Source organism: Actinia tenebrosa, unplaced genomic scaffold, assembly GCF_029948245.1.
Source record: "Actinia tenebrosa isolate PJP-AT-01 unplaced genomic scaffold, QUT_ActTen_1.0 PGA_scaffold2__45_contigs__length_23673736, whole genome shotgun sequence".
Taxonomy (NCBI): domain Eukaryota; kingdom Metazoa; phylum Cnidaria; class Anthozoa; order Actiniaria; family Actiniidae; genus Actinia; species Actinia tenebrosa.
The window spans coordinates 17,556,083-17,582,953 of record NW_028292579.1 but is presented as its reverse complement, the minus strand read 5'-3'; the positions used below and the strand labels follow the sequence as shown (position 1 = coordinate 17,582,953).

Here is a 26,871-nt window from a genome sequence, read left to right as displayed (position 1 = left end):
TTCAGCGCAGATGAACATCTTGTGCTAATCTGCGCTTTATAAATGTAATTTATTATTATTATAATTTATTATTCTAGGGAAAGACCGCTGGCGGGACATTCCATAGATCACGTTACAGTACGTAATCTTCCTACCCTATAATAGTACGATCTCATGAATAAGCGTCTGTGTGTTCTTATACAAGACAGACCAATCATGGAATATGCAAGTAAGAGGTTGATCTTTTCATTACATATGAAATAAATTACACTCATAATTACACTCAATCCGCAGCCAATCAGGTGCTCCGTGGGTCACCTCGCACGGAAATGGTCCCATGGGAAGGTCAGCGTTCAGGGCGAAACAGATACCTTTTCCAGACAAAAAACAGTGTTGTTTGTCATATTTTTCAACTTGGAAGCTTAATAACAATAATATCTCTCGCTCGGCGTGGGTCTTGTTGTTTTCGTTGATGGTTTAAGGTTTTATTCAACACTAGTGAAATACAGAACCAGTATGTGGACGATAAAGTATGTTTTAGGGATCATCATTTGCTTCATATTTGTGGTGAGTTACTGCGTATCATTTAATGTAATGATTGTTATCTATAACTACTACATTTCACTTCGTTATATTTTATTTCAATAATTGAAAACTTCCTAGCAGTTTCAACCACCTTTGCAAAGAATACATAACTAATATTTTTTTTTTCTATTCTAATGGATAGCTCCGATATATGGGAATACCCGTTCTGTCTCATATCTATCGATCAAAGAGGATGTCATCAATCAATCTATCAATTAATCAATCAATCAATCAATCAAATCTTTATTTAACACCTTATTTACAATTGTTTAACTTAACATAATGTCTGTGTTTTCACTAAGACAATTTAAACTAGATTAAATGTAACACCGGAAATAAGGCAAAGTTAAACTACCTAGCAAGATGATTTAAGTTGTCCTACCAAGCAAATGACCAATCACAGTGTTATTCTTGAAAGGTGGTTGTCGGATTAAAACACCTCCAGGAATTTTAGGCAAGTTAACATTTCTAGTGAAAACACAGCCTCTTTTAAGGTGCCATTCTAGCTACAGTAACCAGAGGTTAATCGAGGTAGCTAGTAGGCTTGTAAAAACATTTGCAGAATGTAGTCAGGTATAGTGTTCTTAATAGAGAGAATAGTTAACAATAAAGTATTGTAGGAATTATATAAAATATACCAAAAAAAATAAAGAGTTAAAGTATAGGAGAAAGAAATAATTATAACAAATATTACAAAAATACATACATATATACATGAAAAAAGAAGAACAATAAGGATCAAAGAATTATGCTCATAAGTGATTTCATTTTGATTTCATTTTGATGTTATTTCTAGTTTGATAATTCTCATCCGTTTTTATACCAAAGCAAATCACTTTTCAGTGTTTCCTTAAATTGAGAGAGGTTAAGTTTTTTAAATGACTCATCAATGGAATTCCAGACTTTGACTCCAACAAATTTGATGTTAAATTTTCCAAAGTTAGTTCTTGCTTTTGGAATATAGAGTGATTTGCTAGCAAGCCGTGTGTTGTAATTATGTATAGCATTTACTTGTGTGAAGAATGGATTAAATGATTCCGGTTACCTCTTTGAATGAAAATTGTACATAAACAAAAAACTAGAAAACCTGGAAAACCTAGAAAACTAGGTCAGAAAACTTTAATATTTCAAGCTTTAGAAAAAGAGGACTGGTGTGGGCATCAAAATCAGAAAATGTAAGAAGTCTTATGGCTCTTTTTTGAAGAATGAATAGAGGTTCAAGAGATGAGCAGTAAGTGTAATTACCCCATGCAGTAATGTCATATAGGCTAAGAAGGGGTAGATCAGAGTATAAGACAGAGTAACACATATATCAATATTGACAAATTGGCGGAGCTTAGAGATAATGCCTATATTGCGTTTTAGTTTACTGGATATATGTGAAACCTGAGATTTCCAATTAAGATGACAGTCAAAAATGATACCTATATTCTCTTTCAAGGGGTTTACGGTTTATGGTTAATGAAACAGAATGATTGAGTTTCTTATACGAGGGGTGAAAGATGACAAAATTGGACTTGTCTATATTAAGGGAAAGTTTATTTGCACAAAGCCATTCATGTATAGATTTTAATTGGTCATTTATAAGAGATTCCAGTTGTATGAGGCTCTTATTTGAAAGAAAAAGATTTGAATCATCAGCAAATAAGTGTAGATCAAGTGAGTTGCAACAATGGTTAAAGTCATTAATGTATAGGAGGAAGAGGATTGGTCCTAATACAGAACCTGCGGTATGCCAGTGGAAATGGGAAGCAAGTCAGATTTAATGCTTCCCACAGATACAAATTGAAATCTATTTTCTAAATACGACCTGAACCAAGTGTTTGCTAAACCTCTAATACCAAATGGATCAAGTTTTTGTAATAAAATTGCATAGTCAACAGTATCAAATGCCTTTGATAGGTCTAAAAATATACCACATGCACAAGAGCCTTCATCAATTGCTGATTGAATCTTGTCAGTTATAGAGAGAATGGCGTGCAAAGTGGAATATATAGTTAGTTCTAAAGCCAAATTGCTTTTCATACAAAATACTGTGCTTAGCAATGAAGCTCGTAAGACGTTTACATACAATTCTTTCTAGGAGACGGTTGAATATCGAAAGCAAGGAAATTGAACGATAGTTATTTACATCAAGTTGGGAGCTTTTTTTTTTGTACTGGTATAACTTTAGCTATTTTAAAATTACTAGGTACACAACCAGATGCAAGGGATAGATTAAAAATATTTACTAAAGGTGTAGATAATTGATGCTTGAGAAGTTTTAAGAGGCAATGTCCACAAGAATCGAACAAATTCACGAATTCGTGGCAAAGGGTCAAAAAATCAAATTCGCTCTTCTTTTGAAGTTAGATAGGCCATTATTAGATATGAATCCTTGGGTTGTTGGTTTTCGAAGAGGTTCGACCGAAACCCAAGCAAGAGACGCTCAAGAGGAGTGAAAATGGACAAACTTTGAACAGAGCGCGCGTAAAAAATAAACCATCAAACAAGATTATAAATCTATTTAAAGAACGTTTCTATCGTAATTTTTAGCGTGAATTTTACAGTAATCAATCTTCTAAACGTAAAGTGGAACCTCGGTCACGCAATCACCAAAGATCGCGTTTTTTGCGCATATACCGACAATCCCAAAACCTTTCTAATGCAGCTTAAATTTACCAAACCACACTGAACTTTCAAACAACGGCACGAACAATATTTTCTTAGTTTTCAGGGTAAATTTCATGGCAATCTTTACGAAAATCCTTAGTCCTGTTTTGATTCGGGAAGCGTGATTTTCGCATGTATTTCAACCAAATTCAACAGGTTTCTATGCAGTCAGAATTAATTTCCCCAAATCAATCTTTAAAGTTTTGAAAAGGTCTATTCTTCCTCAACTTGCAGCATAAATATTATTTCAATCAGAGAACTTGCCCATAGTTAAATCTTTTTTTCTTTTGAGGCAACTAATTAGCATATGTAAACAAAGGCCTCCTATTTCCCTCGCCAAAAATTCGTCCCTTTCCCAATAAGCTTGAAATCCAGTCCAATGAACGAAAAAGGGTGATACATTATTAAGAAGGTTCAAAAATTGTCATAGATGGTTTATTTTTTACGGGCGCTCTGTTCAAAGTTTGTCCATTTTCACTCCTCTTGAGCGTCTCTTGCTTGGGTTTCGGTCGAACCTCTTCTGTGGCCGTTTTCTCGAAAATAAAATAATATTTTCGAAAACCAACTACCCAGGGATTCATATCTAATAATGACCTATCTAACTTCTAAAGAAGAGCGAATTTGATTTCTTGACCCTTGCCACCATTTGTTCGATTCTTGTGGACATTGCCTCTTAAAATCTTGGTTGGAATACTGTAAGGGCCAGTTGACTTTGAACTATTAATTTTGTCAATTTTCTCTTCAATTTCACCTGAACATGTAGGATAATGGTGAAAAGAACTATTTATATTGCAGTTAGTAAGAAAGGATAAAGCAGATTTAGCAACAGGAGGTATATATGGAAGAGGATAACTTGAGACCAATTTTGGTAAAGAAGAAATTAAAGGTATCATCAATTTGCTTACTATCAGTTATTTCATTATCATCAATTAAAAGTCTTGAAGGATATCCTCTATTCCCAGATTTCATGCTGACAATTCTTTTATGCCCTTGCCCAAATGTTTTTAATATGAGACTTATTGGATTCAAAATAGGTATTATAATAATTAGTTTTACTGATTTTAATAAGATGATTCAATCTGTTACGGTATAGTTTGTATTTCTTGAAATACTATGGAATTTTAGTTAAAATATATTTCTTATAAAACTTGTTTTTAGCTGAAATAGAACGTTCAATGGCCGAAGTAATCCATGGTTTACTTTTAAACTTAATTTCTTTTCTATTTAACTTTTGTAGTGGAATATGTTTATCAATTACGTTAGTTAATTTAGAGTAGAAGGTATTAAATTGCAGGTCACTATTAGATATTGAAGAAGTGAAAGTCCAATCAGTTTCTTGAATTTTTTGGATAAGATTTAATTCATTAAATTTTGAATAATCACGCTTAAAAATTTCCTTTTTTTTTTTTTGGAATGGCAGGAAGTTTATTAATAATAAGAAAATTAGCAAGATGGTCAGAGGTATCATATACTATATTCCCACTAACAGTGTGGTGAGAAATTGAGTTAAAAAATATGTTATCAATTAAAGTTGCTGAGTGATTTGTGATACGCGTGGGTTGCAGTATGTGAGGAGTAAAGAAATAAGATGTTAAGACATTTACAAATCCATTAGTAGAATCAAGTGATTAAGCGTCTTTCAAGCATTTTATAGCGTTTTCTTTGGTACTTATAAAAAAATGCTATATATCTACATTTTAAAAAGTGTATCCCTAGTACTTCTGACGCTTTTGCGTGACGATCACATGTTAAAGTTAATAAGTATCATATTTCGAATAGTGTATCCCTTATACTTTCGAGGCTTTCGCGTGAAAGAAACCATCCCTAATTTTGACCGATTTCAATCCTTTAAAAAACCAGCATTGCTTTATTAGTATATTTTAACTTACGTATTATTGATATATTATGGTATTTGGAGACATTTACTTGTATGAGATATTGCAATTTTTCTACTTTATGTAAATTGCTTCTGAAAAGTTTTATCCAGGAAGATTCGATAAAGTTAATTGTATAGTGTTCTCCACGTGCAAACAAAATACAATACGCGCCATACTCAAAAAATGACATTCGTCGGTAAAAAAAAAAAAAATTTGAAAGATTTGATAATTTACCTACGGCAAACACTCCTCTTATTTAAAATCAATAACAGGCAAATCTGGTTGTTAGTTTGGAAGCATCTAGAAGCGACTTCCGTTTTTTATTTTTCATTTAATAATTTGTTTGGCTCTAAACGGAATTAAGAGAAGCTTGAAACTGATCTTTATTTCTTAAAAACACGTTTTAAAAAATTATAGAAAACACTAAAAACGTATTTTAAAACCACTACAGATATATTTTAAAACAATAAAATAACTAAAAAGATATTTTAGAATAACAAATGGCGCAGTGAGGAAATTGTTGGCATGGTGCCATCATATGGCTACGCAGTTGTTTTCTATTTCTTAAACATTTTCTTGTGTTCCCGCCGAGAATAAGGGACATTCATGGTGTCATGCTGGGTTCCTTTGGGGAAAGAATTAAATAAGTGGCTCAGAAGGACACAATCAGTCGAATCCTGCATATACCTTCTCTTGTAGTGTCTGAAGATAAATGGAAATTAAACGAGGATCCAGAAAAACAAGATGAAATCTAGGGTATTGTCTTTTATTGGTCCTTGGGTTTAAGAAAAGAAGCAGCATCCGAATTAAATTGCGTAGCCCTATTTTGTCTTTACTACTGACTTTAACTTTGCTAGCCTTACTGTTTCTTTTGGTCAACAGGTTTCAGTTAAAGGAAAAGGAAAGTTCGTTGTTATTCTTAAAAAGATGATAAATTCAGGAGGGACAGCCTGGAACAATGATTGTTGTGATAGCTGGTGTGCTAGCGAGTGCGATACTTACTTTAAAGTATGTCTAACAGCATTCCCACGCCCTACCTCGATATCTAACTGTATGTCTGGTGTGCAGACCAGTAGAAAACTGGGTGGAAACACATTTGCTAAGGACTACAAAGTGGAAAGACCTTTCAACATAAAAACAGTAAGTGTATCTACGCTAACTGATTAGTGAATGTAACTTAAATTTCAATAAACGATATCGTTTTTCTTGATCACTCCATGAGTAAATACTTGGCCTCCCAAGCCAGAGACTCATGACTAGAGCGCCCAGCGACAAATTAGAGCGATTTGTCAGTATGTGGAGGGAGAGGGGGAGGGAAGCGAAAACCCAGAGAATCCTGAGATAAGGTCTTGAACAATGGGAAGGTGGTCCGAACCCATAAACACAGTGGTGAGTGGTGACGCATGGCACAAAGCACATTAGTCGTACTTTCCTAAATGAAACATATCCTTTCTTTTCCTTTTATAGCAAGATTTTGGAGTATTCATAGAAGCATGGGATGGTGACAGCTCGAGTGATAAAGTTATCGACAAACACTCTGCGACAATCACCGCTATCCCGACCTACAATGGTACAGTTACAAGAGCACCCGCCGGAGCCGCTCTGCAAAATATCCGCTCCGCATGTGATTTTTTGCTAGCTGGGAGAATCTGATACATTGTAAGTATTTGCTGGCAAAAAGACACATTTACTTGATACTGGCTGCCTAAATGAGTGTTTAGCCTTTTTCCTAGCTTGGAAGTTTATGCATTATGTAAATTTTCGCTGGCTGGTTCAACATATACCAAAGTGTGAAAAGATACCTGGGAAATTTGCCTCGAAAGCTTCTCCTCTTTCATAATAGCACGTGGGTGAATAAGTGCGGAGAGTGCAGCGGCCGAGCAAGGGACTGCGGAAGAGGCTAACGAAGCAAGAAGGGAAACGAGGCCATTTATATAGCCAGTATCTGGGTCCGTTTGCGAACGTCTCACACAGCAAAGAACAAAACTTATTATTATCTAGTGGTATTTTTGATCAAGTACTTTTGCTTCTTAACACGTAAGTATCTTTCACTATGAATAGATGTAGATTCAATTTGCGAAATTGTGATTTGGTTGCTGGACAAGCCGCGACTAAATTTTTTTATGATTTCTCGGTATAGGTGGAACAAGATGCAGTCGATATAATTAACGCCGCTTTTCTGGTAAGTAGAAAAAAACCCGACTGACAATTTATGAAAAAACCTTTTAAAGTTAGAGTTAGTCTATTATACTATTCCGTATTTATACTACTGCTAGTCAGTACGTAAGAAGATTTAATCGGCAAAACAAGTAATCCCAATAATTTGCAAGTAACTGAGGCATCCAAGCCACAACTGAGTTACTATTTTTTCTAAAAAACACCCTTTGAATATCGCGTGTGGATTCATTTTTGATCGCGACGATAAATTAACTTTAAGGTTAGTTATCAGGGCAAATTTGGAATCCCCCCTTCTCTAGGTATAACGCCAGCATGTATGAATGACAAAGAAAAAAGTGGTCTTCTCCTCAGTTGTTCATGGAATACGAGAAGGTACGTTTTACCACTTTGAATCTTTACCGAAAATATCTCCTATGTATAGTTGCATATTCGTTATATAGTTTTCTGGCTTGCTGCATTTTGAGCATGGCTTAGTATTTCATTTATTTGTGGAGCACCTCCTTGGACAAATTGATCGCTTTGAATACCTCGCATGTGTGTCGATACTGAAGATTTGACTTTCACTGAAAGGGCGTTACGACTGTTAGCCCCTCCAACCCCTAACACACAGCAGTGTAGCACTGTGGTGTAACTCTCGCTATAGCTTCAAATTTCCGTTCTTTTTTTATTCTAATTTAGGGTTTGTTCGAGAGGGATGTTTTTGGCGATGTAAATGTACACCCATAAAAGTATAATTAACTAAGACATCAATGATGCTGTCAGAAAAGAACCCCTTCTGTAATGACTAGATGTCCGGTTTCTCCAAGCTAAATGCTGATAAGATGCAAAGCAAGTTGCCGAAAAGGCGTTATTTGTATATAGATGCCGGGCTGCATATTTTTAATGATCACTACTTTGATTCTAGCAAACATATATTTCTTATGCTTATTTGTATTTTAAAATGTTATCTTATCTATAAGGCAATCATCCCGATCTAGCTGACTCTGAGCATTGACGAAGGTTTATTTCATTGTATCTCCAATAGCATTGCCTTTACTTTTTTAAGTAAAGTGAAAAGCGAAACCAATAGAGTAAAACAAAAAATTATTTTCTTAAGAGAAAAGAAAAACAAGTTGTTTTTCCTTTAAAGACGAATTATTTTGCATTCAATAGCAGTCAGTACCTTTTTAACATGTTTCATTCATTGAGAAATTACTTGAAAGCGGCCATTAGGCAACAAAATAAAAATCGTACACCCTATAGAAAATGCAAAGACCACTGACTATGTTTTCTAATAGTGGCAAGAAATATGATGGTTCAATAGTAGGTCCAACAAATAGTCCAAGAGTCCAGGGTCAAAGGGTCCAAGAGTCCAGTCCTTGTTTTACACTATGCCGTTATTTTGGGTGTATAATCGTAATAAATAAACACAATGAAAAAAATAATAGAAATGTTGGCAAAGAATTCACGTCAAAACTTGAATCACGTTCTTCATTTTTGGCGCACATGATATGATGACATTTCGACCTTATCTATTCGTCCAGACCTTCCCTGTTGATAAAGGTGATTTGCGCAACGAACATTCCATGTATGGGGTGCTTTTACAATATGCTAATAATTGTATAGGATCTTTCAAAGCGTCAGGATATACTGAAGTTGTTTATGGTACGTCTATTGCCATAAAAAAATGATGAAAATTTCTCAAAAATCAGATGCTTAAATTTGGAAACAACTCACAACTGGAGAACACAAGTATTAATAACAACTGAAATTTATTTATTTGTCAAAAACACAAACTCAACAAGAGAAAATTTAAACAGTGCATATGCTGCTTAAGTGAGATATTTTTAGTTACGGCGGTTCACTCCTCCAGCCGTTGATAAGTGTTTTGGATTTTATCAAGAAAGTTTTCAATATTGGAAGATTGTGTAATAACCGCCATGACCTTTATCTTGTGGGCCCTCGCTGGCCTGCCTCGGTCACCTCTACTCCATTTGGCTTCTTCGAGTATCATACTATATGTAATCAAAAAGTAAAAAAAGTTCATTTTATTTACTTGTAACTTGAAAACGATGCAAGAAAAACTGCATTGCACTTACCATTCTGCATTCTCCAATTTTCCACTATCTAACAAAGGGGACAACACTACTGCTGTATTCCTGTTGATAACTGCTTTCGGTCTACCAAACTTGTCTATGATTTCAAGACAGCATATGTCTTTTGGATTATCTCGTTGTCTCTTTAATCTATAAACCTCTCCGACTTTTAAATCTTTGTTCCCATAGAACACCATTCCCACTGCTCTAACGCGCTCACCCATCGGTGCGCCATCTTTTTCTTGAAAATAAAGACTTTTCTTGGGTTCCATTTTCTGAACCAAAACGTACCAGTATCTTCCTCAAAATGATGAATCGATTCGTATAAACTGGCGAGTTAATTGGGTTATAAGCCTAGTTGTCATTCAACTCATGGCCACACAAGTATGCACCACACGGCGACGGCCGTTTTTGTGTTAAATTAAGAGAAGGTTTAGACGATATTTTTTTACTCTACAAGAGGGAAATCGAGTCTCTGGCCTTACGAGGACATTATAACACGTTTATATTTTTACATTTGGATAACTTTAGAGATGATGAAATTTTGAAAATAAGACAAAGTCAGTAACCCGGAGTCCGGCACAAACAATATCCAAGGCTGCTGATCACTGATAAGATTAGAAAAGTCATCTGAGATTACAGAATTCGATCATTGATACATATAGTTATGACTGGCCCAGAACTGTGAAACAATAAGTTTTCCTAGTCATCTAGAACACGCATGAATATAGAGTAAAAAAAAAAAATCCATTCGAAATAATTAAACTAATTTAGCTTGGCCAGTGCTTTCACTCCAACAATTATCTTAAAACAAAACGGAAATCCAAATCACAAAGGCAGCCAAATTTCCTTATCAGTTGCTTGAGATTTTGCTACTAAATGCTGAACCGGTCTCTCGCCGCCCCATAATAACTTCTGCGCCTTGAACACGAGAAGTGTTTTGCATCAATAGATTTTGTTCTCATTATGAAAGGCCACGTTTTCCCCCCCACCTAATTAGTATATGTAATAGGACTCCATGCTGTCCAATTAAGAAATAATTGGCCATTTTGAAGTTATCAAGTGGGCTGTAATTTCTGTCTTATTGAGCCAAACGAAAAACTAATCATATCTCGATCTTACCAACTTTAGTATAGATTCCAAATTACAGACCATTTGGAAAAATACCCAATTTATGAGAGGTCTTGCAATTAACAAAGAATGTATGGGGATTTTGACCGTCGTCCCGCAAAACCATACATTTTCTGTTAATTTGATAAAATTTTGAAAAAATAATGTTCAGCTAGTATTTATCCAAACGTTTTAAAAATTGGTAAATTTGCTAATTCCTTTTGGTTGCCTTTCATGTGATAGGGTTCGCTTCGTAATTAGATAAATATTTCTTTGATTAGTACCCAATCCCCTGCTCAACTCCGAATTGGCTAATTGAACGAGAAAAATTCCGAGGACTGCCGAAATTGGACGAGGCCGTGCCAGCATGGAGTCCCATTACCTAATGCGTCACAATTCTGCCTCCCGGGTTCTGCCCGTCAGTTGTATTAAGTAAAGGCTTTGAATAAAACACTTATATGTGATCTCGTGCAAGAGCAGAGTAAAGCAGCTCATAACTTCAAACCACTTAGTTCATTCCAAGGATCCAGGAATTCCAGGATAAATTAAAGAAATTTGGGAGGAGGGGGGATTTTGCTCAGGCAAAACCTTCTTTTCTGCTGACATAAAAGCCGATCCTTAGTTAAAAGGTTCACAAGTCTGTTATTCACTGACCTTGATACAATATAAGGACATTTTTTAGATTCAAAAGCTCAACTATTCTGTAGCTGTTTCCATAGTAATCAGCGTATTCAGCAATTATTTGATTGACAAGAGATTAACTTAATCTCTTAGCGTTCTACCCTTTTAATTCAGTATAGTGTAACACTCGTTTGAAGTAAGACGAACTTTCGGGATTAATATCTTTATGTAATTGTTTTAACTGACCCGCCAACGTTGTTGACCAGATCATTACCAGATTCAATAGTGCAAGAATAAAAAGGATTTGCGTACTCAACTATGGCAGTGGTTTCTTTTTGATACGATATTATTGAGAAATCCCGTACAGTCAACAACGAGGGAATCCACCGAGAGATAAGTCAATAAGTGATTCTATATTCACCAACGATTCCTTTGTGAAACTGTGAAACTCTAAATGTGAAACTCTTATAGTTAATGTGAAATAACTGCCGTTTTAAAGTAAACGTTGCATAATGTTGGAACCAGAGAAAGAAACTACGAAGGAAAGCACGACCACAGAAATATGCGAAGCACGATCGGAATGTCGCTTGCGAACACGTACCGAAAAGGGTCTTGAAATGGACTTACAAAACGCAAAAAAGAAGAGAACCAAGGCAGGAAAGGATCTTAATAAACGAATACAGGATTCTTATGAATTACTGAGAATTCCTTCTGATCTTGTAAAGCTTACCGCCAGTATTGACGGTCTAGAAATGGAAATGAATAGATTCAGAGCTATTAACGACCAAGTGCTTGACCTCTTGATAAAGATGGGTGATGATAAAGATAACAAAGACGACGGTCAATTTACAACGCTGTGGGAGTCCTCCCTGGAGTGTATGGCCGACTTAAAAACAAAGAAAAAGGAGTTAGAGTTCGAGAGATCGGAGATGCTATCACAGAGATCTTCTAAGAGGAGCAGTCGTTCATCGAGAACGTCGAGATCTAACGCCCTATCGATCGCAAAACAAGCTATAATCGAAGCCACGACGCTAAAAGAGAAAATGAGAAGCTTGCAGAGACGACAGGAAATTGACAGGCAAAAAGACGAATTAAAACGACAACAAAGAGAACTACAACGCCTTGAAGAAGAGGAGGAGCTCCGAGGAGAGTTAAACGCCGCAGAAGCCATCAAAGGATTACTCAGTAAAGACGCCGAGGACGAGAAAACTGAAGCTGGGAAGGGAGAGATAGCCATCCCCACAGCAATACAAGACCCGTGGGATATCTCCCAGCTTAGTCAATACACCACCAACAAACGTGACGTATCCGACGTCATTAATCCTGTTACCAAAGAAGTCACGCCACCCACCAAGAAAACAGAATATGAACACACAGGAAACCCAGCAGCTGAAGTCAAAACGCTGTACACAGGAAACCCAACTGAGGAAGCCAAAGTAAAGGAACCATTACACATAGGGCGTCCAAGTCAACGCGAAACGGATGAAATAGACCTAGGAGCAATTCTGGAGAAAAACGGATCGACAGGAATACAAGCGAGACTCCAACCCATAAGGAACCCTCGTATGAGTGGAATTATCGATCCGGCCACACCCCAATTTAGAGCCAGCTCCACTCCAGCGACGTCTTACACCTCGCCACCAATGGACATCTCCTGGCAGCTTCAGTCCATCCAAAGAGAAAGCACCGAAATCCAGAGACAGCAAGTCCATCTCCTGAAGCGTCTCATGCTACCAGCGCCAAAACCGCCAATCTTCCAAGGCGACATACTAGAATATCCAAAGTGGGAGAGTGCTTTCGAGGCTCTGATAGAAGAAGACGGCGACCCAAGTCGTAAGCTTTACTACCTCGGGCAGTATACAGGGGGAGCAGCCCAAAGAACCATCAATGGGCTGCTCGGACTTCGCACGGAAGATGCCTATACTCGTGCCAGGAAGATGTTGAAAGAACGCTATGGCAATCCATATAGAATCTACGAAGAATACAGAAAGAAGCTGTTCAGTTGGCCAACCTGCAAATCGGGGATGGAACTCCAAGAGCTAAGTGACTTCCTTGTGATGACGCAAGAAACCATGAAAACAGTTGGTTACTTAAGGGAGCTTAATAGCCTCATGTTCATTCGTCAGCTCGCTACAAGACTGCCAGCTTACTATTGCAACAGGTGGAGGGAGAGCGCCAAGAGGATTGAAGCCAAGAAGAGCGAGTATGCATTCAATGACCTTGTGGAGTTCGTTCAGGATGCCGCCTCTGATGCAACACATCCAGTGTTCTCTTTAGAATCACTATCAGCTACGAAGAAAGAACTAGACACGAACAAAGAAAAGGGCGGTTACCTAGCAGGACGAAACGCCCTAAGGAATGAAACCAAACGTTCACAAGGATCGACTTTCGCTACTTCCGTTTCAAGACACGAGATCACAAAAGAAAGAGCAAACAACTCATCGAACAACTCGTATGTGCGCATGTGCCCCCTCTGCGATAAGCCTCACGAACTCGAGCGCTGTAAAATCTTTCTTGAAAAGTCGCCAAAGGAAAGAGTGGAGGTCTGCAAGTCGAAAGGCGTCTGTTTCGCATGCCTTACGAAAGGGCACATGGCAAGACGCTGCAGGAAGAAGGCCGAATGCGGTGTTTGCGAGAAATCACACGCAACCCTGCTCCACTTTGATACTAAAGTTGATGCAAGTAAACCAGCCTCAGAGACAGCTAAAGCAACCAACCACTGTATCAAGGTCTGTCACCTGAATGACTGCAACAACGCCAGGACCTCCATGATAGTCCCCGTTTGGGTATATCACCCAGATAACGAGGATCGTAAGGTAGAAATGTATGCCGTTTTGGATGACCAGAGCGACACATGTTTCATCACAGACGACGCCTGCTCTCAACTATCCTTGTCTGGTCCGGAAATAACATTGGAGCTAGGAACAATGCATTCCGTCGAAAATATCTTGACAAGAAAAATCGAAGGACTGGTTGTCTCTCGCCAGGACGGAGAAGTTAACATACCTCTTCCAAGAGCGTACTCAAGGGATCAGATACCTGCTAGGCGCGAACAGATACCAAGACCGGAGATCTCAAGGGGGTGGAAACACCTCGAACCAATAGCGGACCAGATACCACCATACAGAGAAGAACTAAAGATCGGCCTCCTAGTTGGCAACAACTGTGTTCGCGCTATCAAGCCAAGACAAGTTGTCCCTGGGAGTGCAACTGACCCGTACGCTATGCGCACAGCTCTCGGCTGGGGTGTCATAGGCGCAGAGGTGGTAGGAAGTGATTGCGAAGAAGGCAGCGTTAGATGTCACTATGTCGCGACTAAGAGGATGGATACGGACCACGGGACGTCTTTCCTTATCCCGCAGCCCCCATCTCACAAGGAGGTTATGACCCCTCTTGCCGTGAAAAGGATGTTCGAGCACGAGTTCCCTGAAATGCAATGCTCCGACAAGTCATTATCACAAGAAGATATAAGGTTTATGAAGATGATGACCGAGCAGATCCACAAAACCGAGGACGGCCACTATGAGATGCCGCTACCATTAAGAGAAGACGGCCTGAGTCTTCCCTGCAACCGAAGGCTCGCAGAGGTACGCTTGAATCAACTGAAGACCCGTTTCGACAAGGATCCAAAGTATAAGCAAGATTACGTCACCTTCGTCGAGGACATGTTAGCAAAGGGCTATGCAGAAGAGGCACCGAACCACTACGAAAGGGTATGGTACGTACCTCATCACGGTGTCTACCATGCGAAGAAGCCAGACAAAATAAGAGTCGTTTTCGACTGCTCAGCCAGGTACGAGGGCCACTCTCTGAATCAACATCTACTCCAAGGCCCCGACTTAACGAACACTCTTGCGGGCGTACTATGTCGGTTCCGTCAAGAGTCAGTATGCTTCGCCTGCGATATCGAAGGTATGTTCTGTCAAGTTCGCGTAAATGAAGAACAGCGCGACCTCCTTCGATTCCTATTCTGGGATAAGGGAAACACGAGTTCCACTCCGAAGGAGTACCGCATGAGAGTCCATCTCTTCGGTGCTACGTCTTCGCCCGGATGTGCCAACCTAGCCTTAAAGAAGACAGCTGACGACAATGCACAAGGCCACGAGAACGCCGCTAAGTTCTTGAAGACAAACTTCTATGTAGATGACGGACTCATGTCCACCGCTACGGCCGCCGAAGCCGTGTCACTCATCAAAGATGCCCGTGAGATGTGCGCAAAGGGAGGCTTCAAACTTCACAAGTTTGTATCCAATAGTAAAGAAGTTCTAGAGTCAGTGCCAGTCGATGACAGGGCGAAAGGAGTTAAGGAACTCAACTTGGATCAAGATGCTCTACCCATCGAGAGAGTACTTGGTGTGGAATGGTGCGTAGAAAATGACACTTTTCAGTTTAGAGTTCATCTGAAGGATAAGCCCCTAACAAGAAGAGGAATCCTGTCTACAGTTAGTTCCATCTACGACCCTCTAGGTTTCGCCGCCCCATTCATGCTTCGAGGCAAGAAGATACTCCAGTTATTGTGCAAGGAAGGCGTGGGATGGGACGATGACATACCAGGCTCGTTGCGACATGAATGGCAGCTGTGGAGGGAAGAACTGCCCTTACTAGAGAAGATGAATATTCCCCGATGCCACAAGTCGGATGGATTTGAATCTCCCAAGATAGTTGAGCTGCACCACTTCTCTGACGCCAGCGTTGACGGCTACGGCCAGTGTTCCTACTTACGTCTGGTGAACGAGAAGGACGAAGTTCATTGTTCATTCGTCGTGGGGAAAGCTCGCGTATCGCCACTGAAACCAGTAACGATACCTCGTATGGAGCTTGCTGCAGCAGTAACGTCGGTAAAGGTCAGCCAAATGCTTCACAAGGAACTGACGTTACCAGTCGACAAGGAGGTATTTTGGACAGACAGCCAAGTAGTCAAGGCCTACATTAATAACGAAGCGCGTCGTTTCCACACGTACGTAGCGAACCGCGTGCAGCAAATAAGAGACCACACAGACCCTACCCAATGGAAGTACGTGGAAGGTAGGAGCAACCCAGCGGACGACGCCTCCCGCGGCCTGAGTCCAAGAAGTCTTTTACGGACTTCAAGATGGTTGCAAGGACCTTCCTTTCTATGGGAGCTCCAAGAGAAATGGCAAGACTTCACCAACGACACGTACGAGATATCAGCAGATGATAAAGAGGTTAAGAAGTCGTCCGCATTTTCCACAGTCGTGAAGGAATGTTCAACACTAACGAAGAGACTTGGCTACTTCTCGGACTGGTTTCGAGCCAAACGAGCCGTGGCCAACTGCCTGAAATACTTGAGGATTCTGAGGTACCGAGTTCAGAAGAAGTCCACTCCAACGAGTACTATGCAACCAATAGGCACAACCCCTACAATTGTAGAGCTCCAGGAAGCAGAGCGTATTATCTTGAGAGAAGTTCAGCAGGATGCCTATGTCACAGAGATGAAAGAGCTATCAACTGGTAGGGAGAACCCCACCAACGGCAGCAGAGCTGAACAGCGCGAACTGAAAAGAAAGTCAGACCTGTATCGCCTCGATCCCTTTATCGATCAACATGGCATTCTGAGAGTCGGTGGCAGAATCAAAAACGCGAGTATCGACTTCGGGCTCAAACATCCTGTTATAGTTCCCAAGGACAATCATATTTCATACCTTATCGCTAAGAACTGCCACGAGTCAACCAAACACCAAGGAAGAGGCCTAACCCTGAACGAGATACGTTCCTCCGGCTACTGGATAGTCACTGGTGGCCCGATGGTCTCAAAGTTGATCCACGATTGCGTTACCTGCAGAAAGCTGAGAGCATCAGGGCAAGAACAGAAGATGGCTAACCTGCCGAGCGATAGACTGGAGCCGACACCCCCATTCACCTATTGTGCTGTGGACTATTTTGGTCCCTGGATCATTAAAGAAGGGCGCAAAGAACTTAAGCGTTACGGCGTACTGTTTACCTGTCTTTTCTCCAGAGCGATCCACCTCGAGACAGCCAACAGTCTAGACACCAGCTCATTCATCAACGCTCTAAGACGATTTATATGCCGCCGTGGTCCAGTCCGACAACTCCGCAGTGATAGAGGGACTAATTTTATTGGCGCGCGCAGAGAGCTACAAGAAACCTTGACTGAGATGGATCATGAGGCTGTGAAGAAAGAACTGCTGAAGTCCAATTGCGATTGGATTGAAATGAAGTTCAATGTCCCATCCGCAAGCCACATGGGCGGCGTCTGGGAACGTCAGATAAGAACGGTGCGAAGCGTTCTATCAGCCTTACTCTCCAACTGTGGCAGTCAGCTAAATGATGAAGCTCTTCGCACATTCATGTGTGAGGCCGAAGCCGTAGTCAACGGACGGCCCCTGACGGTAGACGGTAGAACCGCGCCGATAGAAGCTCTCACACCGAACCACTTCCTAACGATGAAGAGCAAGGTCATACTACCACCCCCAGGGAATTTCCAAGAGGCTGACCTCTACTCCAGGAAGTGGTGGCGACGAGTCCAGCATCTAACCAACGAATTCTGGACTCGATGGAGGAAAGAATATTTACTGTCTCTCCAGGAACGGCAAAAGTGGACGCGTCAACGACGCAACATGGAACCTGATGACATCGTTCTGATCAAGGACGACGATAGTCCCCGCAACCAATGGCGCCTATCCAGAATAACAGAAGTAATCCGTGACGACGACGGGCTTGTGAGAAAGGTGAAGCTGCTCGTTGGTAGCCCCAACCTATCACCACGCGGCAAAAGAAATGGACAGCTATCTGTCTTGGAAAGACCTATCCAGAAGTTAGTGCTATTGCTTCAGAAACAAGAAAACAGCAGACCGGGAATCCCCGTCGAGGAGCCAACCAAGTAACCAGCGCAAGCCACGGTGGTGTCCACAAAAGCCGACATCATAGTATAGGATAGGGACTTCATAGAGGACTCATGTTTTCTTTTCTTTTCTTTTCTTTCATTTACATATTATAATTGGTTACGGTTTATATGTTTAAAGAACTTTGATGATTTAGGTATTTTTGTAAATTGTTACCAATTTAGGGGAGCCATGTAGCTGTTTCCATAGTAATCAGCGTATTCAGCAATTATTTGATTGACAAGAGATTAACTTAATCTCTTAGCGTTCTACCCTTTTAATTCAGTATAGTGTAACACTCGTTTGAAGTAAGACGAACTTTCGGGATTAATATCTTTATGTAATTGTTTTAACTGACCCGCCAACGTTGTTGACCAGATCATTACCAGATTCAATAGTGCAAGAATAAAAAGGATTTGCGTACTCAACTATGGCAGTGGTTTCTTTTTGATACGATATTATTGAGAAATCCCGTACATATTCTCTGTACTTTCATTAACATACTTACTATTTCATCATTTTGAGTAGAGCTCTTCTACGGGGACGGTTAAACCGACCTCAATTGAATAAATCTGAAAAGACATCGACCGTTTCTTTGCATTCTCACTCTAAACATTAGGGGACTTTAGCTTTCTTCTAAGGACCTTCTTCTAATATTATCAGATGGCGTGATGTTTATAAGTGGTTTACAAAACACTGGCTCATACCTATGACCGTGTCTTTGCCTTCTCACTATAAACATTAGGGGACTTGAGCTTTCTTCTAATATTATCAGATGGCGTGATGTTTATAAGTGGTTTACAAAACACTGGCTCATACCTATGACCGTGTCTTTGCCTTCTCACTATAAACATTAGGGGACTTAAGCTTTCTTCTAATATTATCAGATGGCGTGATGTTTATAAGTGGTTTACAAAACACTGGCTCATACCTATGACCGTGTCTTTGCCTTCTCACTATAAAAATTAGGGGACTTGAGCATTCTTCTAATATTATCAGATGGCGTGATGTTTATAAGTGGTTTACAAAACACTGGCTCATACCTATGACCGTGTCTTTGCCTTCTCACTATAAACATTAGGGGACTTGAGCTTTCTTCTAATATTATCAGATGGCGTGATGTTTATAAGTGGTTTACAAAACACTGGCTCATACCTATGACCGTGTCTTTGCCTTCTCACTATAAACATTAGGGGACTTAAGCTTTCTTCTAATATTATCAGATGGCGTGATGTTTATAAGTGGTTTACAAAACACTGGCTCATACCTATGACCGTGTCTTTGCCTTCTCACTATAAAAATTAGGGGACTTGAGCATTCTTCTAATATTATCAGATGGCGTGATGTTTATAAGTGGTTTACAAAACACTGGCTCATACCTATGACCGTGTCTTTGCCTTCTCACTATAAACATTAGGGGACTTAAGCTTTCTTCTAATATTATCAGATGGCGTGATGTTTATAAGTGGTTTACAAAACACTGGCTCATACCTATGACCGTGTCTTTGCCTTCTCACTATAAACATTAGGGGACTTAAGCATTCTTCTAATATTATCAGATGGCGTGATGTTTATAAGTGGTTTACAAAACACTGGCTCATACCTATGACCGTGTCTTTGCCTTCTCACTATAAACATTAGGGGACTTAAGCTTTCTTCTAATATTATCAGATGGCGTGATGTTTATAAGTGGTTTACAAAACACTGGCTCATACCTATGACCGTGTCTTTGCCTTCTCACTATAAACATTAGGGGACTTAAGCATTCTTCTTATATTATCAGATGGCGTGTTGTTTATAAGTGGTTTACAAAACACTGGCTCATACCTATGACCGTGTCTTTGCCTTCTCACTATAAACATTAGGGGACTTAAGCTTTCTTCTAATATTATCAGATGGCGTGATGTTTATAAGTGGTTTACAAAACACTGGCTCATACCTATGACCGTGTCTTTGCCTTCTCACTATAAACATTAGGGGACTTAAAGTGTATATCAGGTATAGAATTTTTTTACGGTTTTGGCATCTCTAGATGATATAAATAAATATTCCAAAAAAAATTTTTTGATTTCGAATTTTTTTCACCTCGAAATCAGCCTTCAAAGTTAGATTTCTGGCGACGCCCAGTCGTGTTGGCCGTGTTTTAGGAGACTGGTAACTAGTGACGTAAATTCGAGAACCGAGAAAAGCGATTGTCAAGGATACGAGTAGACAAAGTATTGTAAACATTGACCCGTTAGTGACTTTCATTCCTTCAAAAAACATAAATTTCAATATATAATTTCACAAGATGGCTACGAACTATTACGGGAGTGATTGCAGCTCTGAAAGCGAGATTTCAAGTATATATTCAGAGGAAGAGGATGGAGAAATAGAGGACGAATGCCATCAACATGCTGAAACACACGAGTCAGATGATAGCTACCCCAGGTCTGAATCTCACGAATTGGTAGGACCATATTCTTCAGAACCACTTGCTGATGCGGACTGGCTCAGTGAATATAACGAAGAAATTTCAAAGATCGAGAAGAGAAATGAAAAGCTTCAAGAAAGATTTGATGCGCCGAATAGCGCTTGGTACGTAACTATCAAGATCTAGCTACAAGCTCACTCTTTTTGCAAAATATTTAGTTTCGTTTTGATTTTTTTACTAACTCGCAAATCTAAACGTTTCCTCTTTTAGGTGTAGATGCGGTCATTGCAAGAAAGACTTACTTCAAAAACCTCAAGAGTGTAATTGCTGTCACGAAATAGAGGGTTGTCTCGAATCACTGAAGTCTTCCGAAGTGCTCGAAGAATTGGAAGTACCTCCCATTTGTGTGACCTTACATCCAGGGTTTGAGCCTGTTTGTTTAAATCGCTGGTCCCTACGTTCATCATGTGCCAAGTACCGCACTATCGACGGATATAAGTATAGACAAACTGGCAGTGAAGAAGAGTGAGTAAATCCTTTTTTTTCTTCTAAGCTTAGTTTTAATTACATGGGCCCAGAACAAGTAAGATAACTATGACTAATGTTTTCTTCCTTATTTTCTTATATCTTTTACTGTTCACGTGCTTTACAAGTCATACCATGCCGTTTTAAAGTATTACTTATTTCCATGATAATGATGTAAATAGCAATTGTAACTGACAGTTGTTTATTTCAAGAATATATTCTTGTTTGTTTGATAAGTTTATATACTAACAAATTATCATTTCATATTTTAGGCTTCTCCGTGCAACAGCTTACAGGGAATTCACCCAATTGGTTCATGGTTATCAAGGAGTAGGATCCAAGAGAATCCCACTGCCTGCTTGTGCATACCACTCGATAAGAAAACAGTTTCCTAGCACCGATTTTTGTGGATACGAAGATAACGAGTGATACATATTATATTATAAACAGAACATTGCATTAGAGTGATTTTACTCGAAGCATGAAAAAAATTGCACTACATAGTAGTAGATATTCACTGTTTTCTTTTGTTTTACTTCGACTCTCCTCACTAATTATACAACTTTGTATCATGGGTCTAATAGAAATGACTCAAATTGCCTTTATGAGGGTTGTTTTGTATTTGTCACTTTGTATTGCACTTACAACTATAATAAAAAATTATAAAATAATTAATTGTAAAAAGTATTACAAAATGATACATTTCTACATATTAATATAAGAGTGAAGTCACTAAACCAGTGAAATGGATAGTAGACTAATACACCTTAGCACTGAGACTCTAATGCCATTGTTTTCTTTTGTGTCTATTTGACTATTACACCTTAACAAGTAATTTCTATTTCACGGGTTTAGTAACTTCACTCTAAAAGCAAGAGAGTATTAACTGCTTTTCTGGTTTTTAGGGCAGTCTTTCACATTCTTGTGTCCTTTCATGGGATTCTTGCAATGAGTGCAATGAGGGATTGATTTCTCTATCCTGCCTTCTCCAATCTTCTTTGTTTTCTTAATTTCGGCAGCTTTGGCTTCTTGTTCAAGTACCTGTGATACTGATAAAAGTAATGCACAAATTAGCATGAAGTGAATAGTTGATGACAAAATTGTTAGTTTATATTATACTTCTATTATGTTATGACTGTTAGATTATTCAACATATTAGAAATAAACCTTCATGACTTAGACACAACAGTCTAATTATGAAGAAAGATCTATAGTGAAAGCACTGAATAAGGACTTGGTGATATTTGAACACTGAAACAGAGTGCAGTCAGTATAACCAGTGAAATAGTACAAAATCTAAATAGTAGTAATAATTAGCACAAATTCATTTGTTTTCTTTTGTTTGGTAAGCACTATTCAGTGCTATTCAGCTAAGCAAATTTCACAGGTATGATGATGGCACTCTTCAAACTTAGAAACATCAATGGGAAATAACATCCTACTCACATGGTGTTGTGGGTGGTACATTGTCTACAACCATACTCTTTCTTTTTTCCTTTTTTTCCAAAGCCACAGTTTTACTTTCTTTTACCAGCATCGTGTTCATTGATGGTGGGGTCATTTCTTTTAATTCTTTCTGTGCCTCTCTTAACATGTCTTCTTTCTGCAATGCTTCGAGAAAAGTGATGTATATCTCTTCCACATACCCTATTGATAAAAGATAAACAATAACATGTATACAAGTATTTTTTGACTTTTTGTTAAATCAGATGTGCCGAAATAGCAATTCTTACCATAATCTGGTTTTATTCTCACATCTCTTACAGTAGCCTCCCCATTTTTAAACTTCGGATAAATAAATCTCACTTGGTCTGATCCATCTGGCTTCTTTTTTTGTCTCTCTAATGATATTGTAGTTGAAGTGACTTACAGCAAGTATTTGTCTTGGAAGGAAAGAAAACAAAGAGAATGATTATAACAAATTATTATTCTTATTATTCGAATATCTTAGTTTGATTTCATTTGTTTCTTTATTTTGCATATTGCAATTCAAGTTTTTGCAAGAATGCAAATATTTAGTCATGCATTTATGTCTTATTTCTTGATAGCTTTTATATGAGAATAATACTATGATTATAATATTAGAAAAATATATATAGCAAAAATACATATTAATACAAGTTATACACAGTACTAGATACCTGCAATACATTCCAGGGAAAGAGAATGCAATCATTTTGGGACAAAACTGATTTAGTAGCGAGTGAAATCCCTCGAGGCAACTTGTTTGCGATAAAGGAGAAGCCTGTTTAATGCCAGCAACAATTCCTTTTTTGCTCAATGCTTTGTCCAGTTTCTCATATGCCACAGAATCTAATAAAGAAAAATAACATAATTATAACAGTCAAATAGGTGCTAGGTACTAGGAGTCAACTTTTCTGGGCTAGAAAAATTCAATTTTATGCACCAGGTTTGGGATTTGCAAATAAGAAGTGGGAATTGGAGTTGCTCAAAAACATAACTAATTTGAGAGCATGGGATTTGGCCAGGAAATGGAATTTGGATCACTCTTCCAAAACCGTGTGAACAAAACAGTGGTGACAAATTTTGAAATTATCAACATAAAAATAGAGAAAGAGTACCAGGGATAAGCCATTTCCTAGGTGTTATGTCATCGGCATGTGAGCACTTATTGAACAGAGGGTCAGGTAGATCTTTATGCCTATTAAGAATGTGGCTTTTGAAGGAGTTGAATTTTGACCAGATGATTCTTCCGGTTCCACAGACAGTTGATGTTGCACTCCAATGGAGATGGTTTAAGCAAGGCTGAATCCAGTCCTTGATTAATTCACATCCTTTTTCTCTTGCAACTTTGTTCAGAGCCTTCTTGACAGCTGCAAATTAAATGCAATATATTACTATTATTATCATAATATACATATGCCATTAGAATAAATGTATTCATAAACAATCATTCTGACTCCAAAGGTGACATGAAAACAGGTATAGTTGACCAAGAGATATTCAAAGATAACTGTAGTAAATATTTACTAATATTTGCTTTGCCTTCATTAAATAAGTGGTGTAGAGGTTTAAAATATGTCACACCAATAATTAATAAAATATGATATTAATAATAATACCACTAGATATTCATACATTTCTTTAGGTGCCAAAGATCAAAATAGTGAGTAATATTTGGCAGCTTTTCTCGCATGTGTTTGGCAATGGAGAGATGTCTGTCAGATACGAAGGTGCCAATTGTAAGGCCAATTTGAAGAAGGAAGTTGATGCTCCTATTGAAACCAACGTACTCCATCGCCGTACTGCTACTAGTTTCATTTCTCTAAAAGGAACAATGGCACAATGCAAAGATTAGCATTAATTATCTTATAGAGTCAAATAAGAATGTGTGTACAGAACATAATGAATGTAAAGTCAACAAAGTGCTTTTTTACAAGTTTAATTCTCACTACCTGTTTTGGCAGTAAGGACAGATATAGTAGAATCATAACATCCAATGATGATAACATACCTGTACGAGGGAAAAATGAATAATGTTCGGCAAATTACAAAGGAAGATTGAGTATACTCCAAATTTGGCGCTGTGCCCCATGCTGTCATGCCTGGCATCTCCAGATAGTGTTAGGGGCTCTGGCAGTGACTTTACTTCACTTAGCATTACTTTTTGGTACTTTTTCCAAAACAGCAGGATGGAAGGAAACAGCTTTTCCTAAAATTCAAAAAATAAATTTACATGGAAAATAATTCTCCTACTTCTCAGGTACAGAGCCCTTGTTTGCATTACTCAACTAAATTCAACTATGATAGATCATTTTTATAAATAAAGCATTTTGTAAACATTGCGTACCCCTTGATGTTTAAAGAAAGTAGTAAGTGTGATGCAGGCAACTCCCATGTGCTGAAATAGCCTGAAAACCTTGCTTGCAGAAGCACCTGCAGTTAGGACAGCAAAGCAGAGGAGAATATTACCAGCTGGGATCTTAGTGTCTGTCATGTTGGGTTGGCTTCTCCAAGTATTTTCCTTCTTTGGGCATCTGGGGTTTTGGCATGTAGTAGTGATATTGACCATAGTCCCTACTTCTCGGTATGTCACAACAGGGTTTTCAGTCTTGCAGGAGTGGCAGAAGGAGAACAACAATAACAGCTTGGACAAGAAGACAATGTACTTAGGCTCAGTTCTAGTGCTATAGTTGCTTGAATTGAATCTGTAAGACAAAACAACAGCAAAACAAATTATTTTTTGTCAAGATTTAAACTATAAAGATCAAATTTATTCCATACCTCTTTCCTGTCATATGCTCTTCATCCTCCGTTTCAGTTTCTGTCTCTGTATCTGTGTAGGGGTGATAGTCAACGTCATCAGGGATACTCTCAGGCTCTTCCTCTGTAATGTCATAGTCAACTGTGTCCTCATCATCTTCCTCCACTTCCATATTTACATACTCATCGTCTTGTTCCAAATTCTCTCCGATCCTTTCTCCAAGACCTTCTTCATGGTCGTTCAGCTGTGTTAAATTACACTGAATACCACAGGACGATTTTGGAGTGGGTTCCTTTGCCAGAGAATCGATCTTGTTTTTTAAATCGATGCATTTATTATGTAGCAATCGTTTTTCTTCTTTGAGCTTTTTGCAAGCCAAGCAATCTGGAGTCTGGGTGCTGAAATCCCGCGCTGAAGAACAATCCTCGGCACTGATTACTGTATCAGGCTCCTCTGCATTGTCTACAGGTAACCTGTCTTCATTCTCAAGCTCTCTAACAGGTCCCATGGCTTCTCTGGACTCACCAGTACTAGCAGCGATCATGTCTCTAAGAATCTATATAGTAAACAAACGATAGTGCTACAGTTGGGGCATATAGTCCAATATGTGTGACATTTTTTTATTATCAATCGACGACTTACCTTTCGGCGATTTCTTTGAGAATTGTTGGCTTCAGCTGAACTAGTCGATGGAACTGGGTAAAGTTTTGGGTATGACACAATTCCGGTCTCATCCCTTACTAAGTGTGCCAGCTTTCTGTCGTCTTCTCCGAAAGAGTAACGCTGACTGTAGTCCTCTGGAGAAAAGTGCTCCGAGCATATTGCCGAAGTCGCCGTAGGCGTCCATTTTGCTCGTCTTTTCAACACAAAATCGACCCATCTTTTCCTTCTAGCCTTTGCTATTGGTCGGTCATCATTAAAATAAGGGATCGTATGAAGTTTTATGCCTTTCTTCGTTATATTTGAACACCCTCCAACCACGCACCTACTAGGCATATTTACAATACTTCGAAAGGCCGATCTAAACTGTGTCACCGAATTTACGTCACAGAAAAACTAGTGCCAGTCCATTAGCGTCTCCCAAAACACGGCCAACACGACTGGGCGTCGCCAGAAATCTAACTTTCAAGGCTGATTTCGAGGTGAAAAAAATTCGAAATCGAAAATTTTTTTTGGAATATTTATCTATATCATCTAGAGATGACAAAACCGTAAAAAATTTCTAGACCTGATATACACTTTAAGCATTCTTCTAATATTATCAGATGGCGTGATGTTTATAAGTGGTTTACAAAACACTGGCTCATACCTATGACCGTGTCTTTGCCTTCTCACTATAAACATTAGGGGACTTAAGCATTCTTCTAATATTATCAGATGGCGTGATGTTTATAAGTGGTTTACAAAACACTGGCTCATACCTATGACCGTGTCTTTGCCTTCTCACTATAAACATTAGGGGACTTAAGCATTCTTCTAATATTATCAGATGGCGTGATGTTTATAAGTGGTTTACAAAACACTGGCTCATACCTATGACCGTGTCTTTGCCTTCTCACTATAAACATTAGGGGACTTAAGCATTCTTCTAATATTATCAGATGGCGTGATGTTTATAAGGGGTTTACAAAACACTGGCTCATACCTATGACCGTGTCTTTGCCTTCTCACTATAAACATTAGGGGACTTAAGCTTTCTTCTAATATTATCAGATGGCGTGATGTTTATAAGTGGTTTACAAAACACTGGCTCATACCTATGACCGTG

The 26,871-nt window shown here is 38.8% G+C and overlaps 4 protein-coding genes and 1 pseudogene across 5 annotated transcripts; 3 read left to right on the top strand and 2 right to left on the bottom strand.

Moving 5' to 3' along the window:
- The first annotated feature begins 82 nt into the window (after positions 1 to 82).
- Positions 83 to 11,393, top strand: LOC148909460 (protein jagged-1-like). Its single transcript, XM_089034739.1, has 5 exons — positions 83 to 546; positions 5,976 to 6,233; positions 6,561 to 7,130; positions 7,234 to 7,275; positions 7,571 to 11,393. Exons 1-3 carry the CDS (start codon positions 496 to 498, stop codon positions 6,744 to 6,746), a joined length of 495 nt encoding a protein of 164 aa, XP_088890865.1. The 5' UTR covers positions 83 to 495; the 3' UTR covers positions 6,747 to 7,130; positions 7,234 to 7,275; positions 7,571 to 11,393.
- LOC148909461 (uncharacterized) lies at positions 9,015 to 9,894 on the bottom strand. The gene is made up of 2 exons (XM_089034740.1): positions 9,350 to 9,894; positions 9,015 to 9,265 (listed from the first exon to the last, which is right to left on the bottom strand). Exons 1-2 carry the CDS (start codon positions 9,616 to 9,618, stop codon positions 9,112 to 9,114), a joined length of 423 nt encoding a protein of 140 aa, XP_088890866.1. The 5' UTR covers positions 9,619 to 9,894; the 3' UTR covers positions 9,015 to 9,111.
- Positions 11,394 to 11,589: 196 nt separating the features above from the next.
- On the top strand, positions 11,590 to 17,943 carry LOC148909459 (uncharacterized). The gene has a single exon (XM_089034143.1). The coding sequence runs from the start codon at positions 11,590 to 11,592 to the stop codon at positions 17,941 to 17,943; it is 6,354 nt and encodes a 2,117-aa protein (XP_088890269.1).
- A 2,084-nt stretch (positions 17,944 to 20,027) lies between these two features.
- Positions 20,028 to 21,549, top strand: LOC148909458 (uncharacterized). Its single transcript, XM_089033887.1, has 3 exons — positions 20,028 to 20,517; positions 20,624 to 20,878; positions 21,151 to 21,549. The coding sequence occupies exons 1-3, from the start codon at positions 20,231 to 20,233 to the stop codon at positions 21,305 to 21,307; spliced, it is 699 nt and encodes a 232-aa protein (XP_088890013.1). The 5' UTR covers positions 20,028 to 20,230; the 3' UTR covers positions 21,308 to 21,549.
- On the bottom strand, positions 21,064 to 26,220 carry LOC148909457 (uncharacterized; annotated as a pseudogene). The gene is made up of 10 exons (XR_016120422.1): positions 25,746 to 26,220; positions 25,124 to 25,659; positions 24,690 to 25,047; positions 24,354 to 24,551; positions 23,978 to 24,164; positions 23,461 to 23,712; positions 23,020 to 23,191; positions 22,612 to 22,761; positions 22,325 to 22,525; positions 21,064 to 21,927 (listed from the first exon to the last, which is right to left on the bottom strand). The product of XR_016120422.1 is annotated as an uncharacterized LOC148909457 (transcript).
- Between the last annotated feature and the right edge of the window lie 651 nt (positions 26,221 to 26,871).

Excerpts from the sequence above, each read along its gene's own strand:
- LOC148909461 (XM_089034740.1), bottom strand. The coding sequence starts at position 9,618 with ATGGAACCCAAGAAAAGTCTTTATTTTCAAGAAAAAGATGGCGCACCG. Across the intron at positions 9,266-9,349 it reads AAATTGGAGAATGCAGAATG|TATGATACTCGAAGAAGCCA; the intron begins GTAAGTGCAATG and ends GATTACATATAG.
- LOC148909458 (XM_089033887.1), top strand. The coding sequence starts at position 20,231 with ATGGCTACGAACTATTACGGGAGTGATTGCAGCTCTGAAAGCGAGATT. Across the intron at positions 20,518-20,623 it reads GATGCGCCGAATAGCGCTTG|GTGTAGATGCGGTCATTGCA; the intron begins GTACGTAACTAT and ends TTCCTCTTTTAG. Across the intron at positions 20,879-21,150 it reads CAAACTGGCAGTGAAGAAGA|GCTTCTCCGTGCAACAGCTT; the intron begins GTGAGTAAATCC and ends TTCATATTTTAG.
- LOC148909460 (XM_089034739.1), top strand. The coding sequence starts at position 496 with ATGTGGACGATAAAGTATGTTTTAGGGATCATCATTTGCTTCATATTT. Across the intron at positions 547-5,975 it reads TCATTTGCTTCATATTTGTG|GTTTCAGTTAAAGGAAAAGG; the intron begins GTGAGTTACTGC and ends TTTGGTCAACAG. Across the intron at positions 6,234-6,560 it reads GACCTTTCAACATAAAAACA|CAAGATTTTGGAGTATTCAT; the intron begins GTAAGTGTATCT and ends TTCCTTTTATAG.
- LOC148909459 (XM_089034143.1), top strand. The coding sequence starts at position 11,590 with ATGTTGGAACCAGAGAAAGAAACTACGAAGGAAAGCACGACCACAGAA.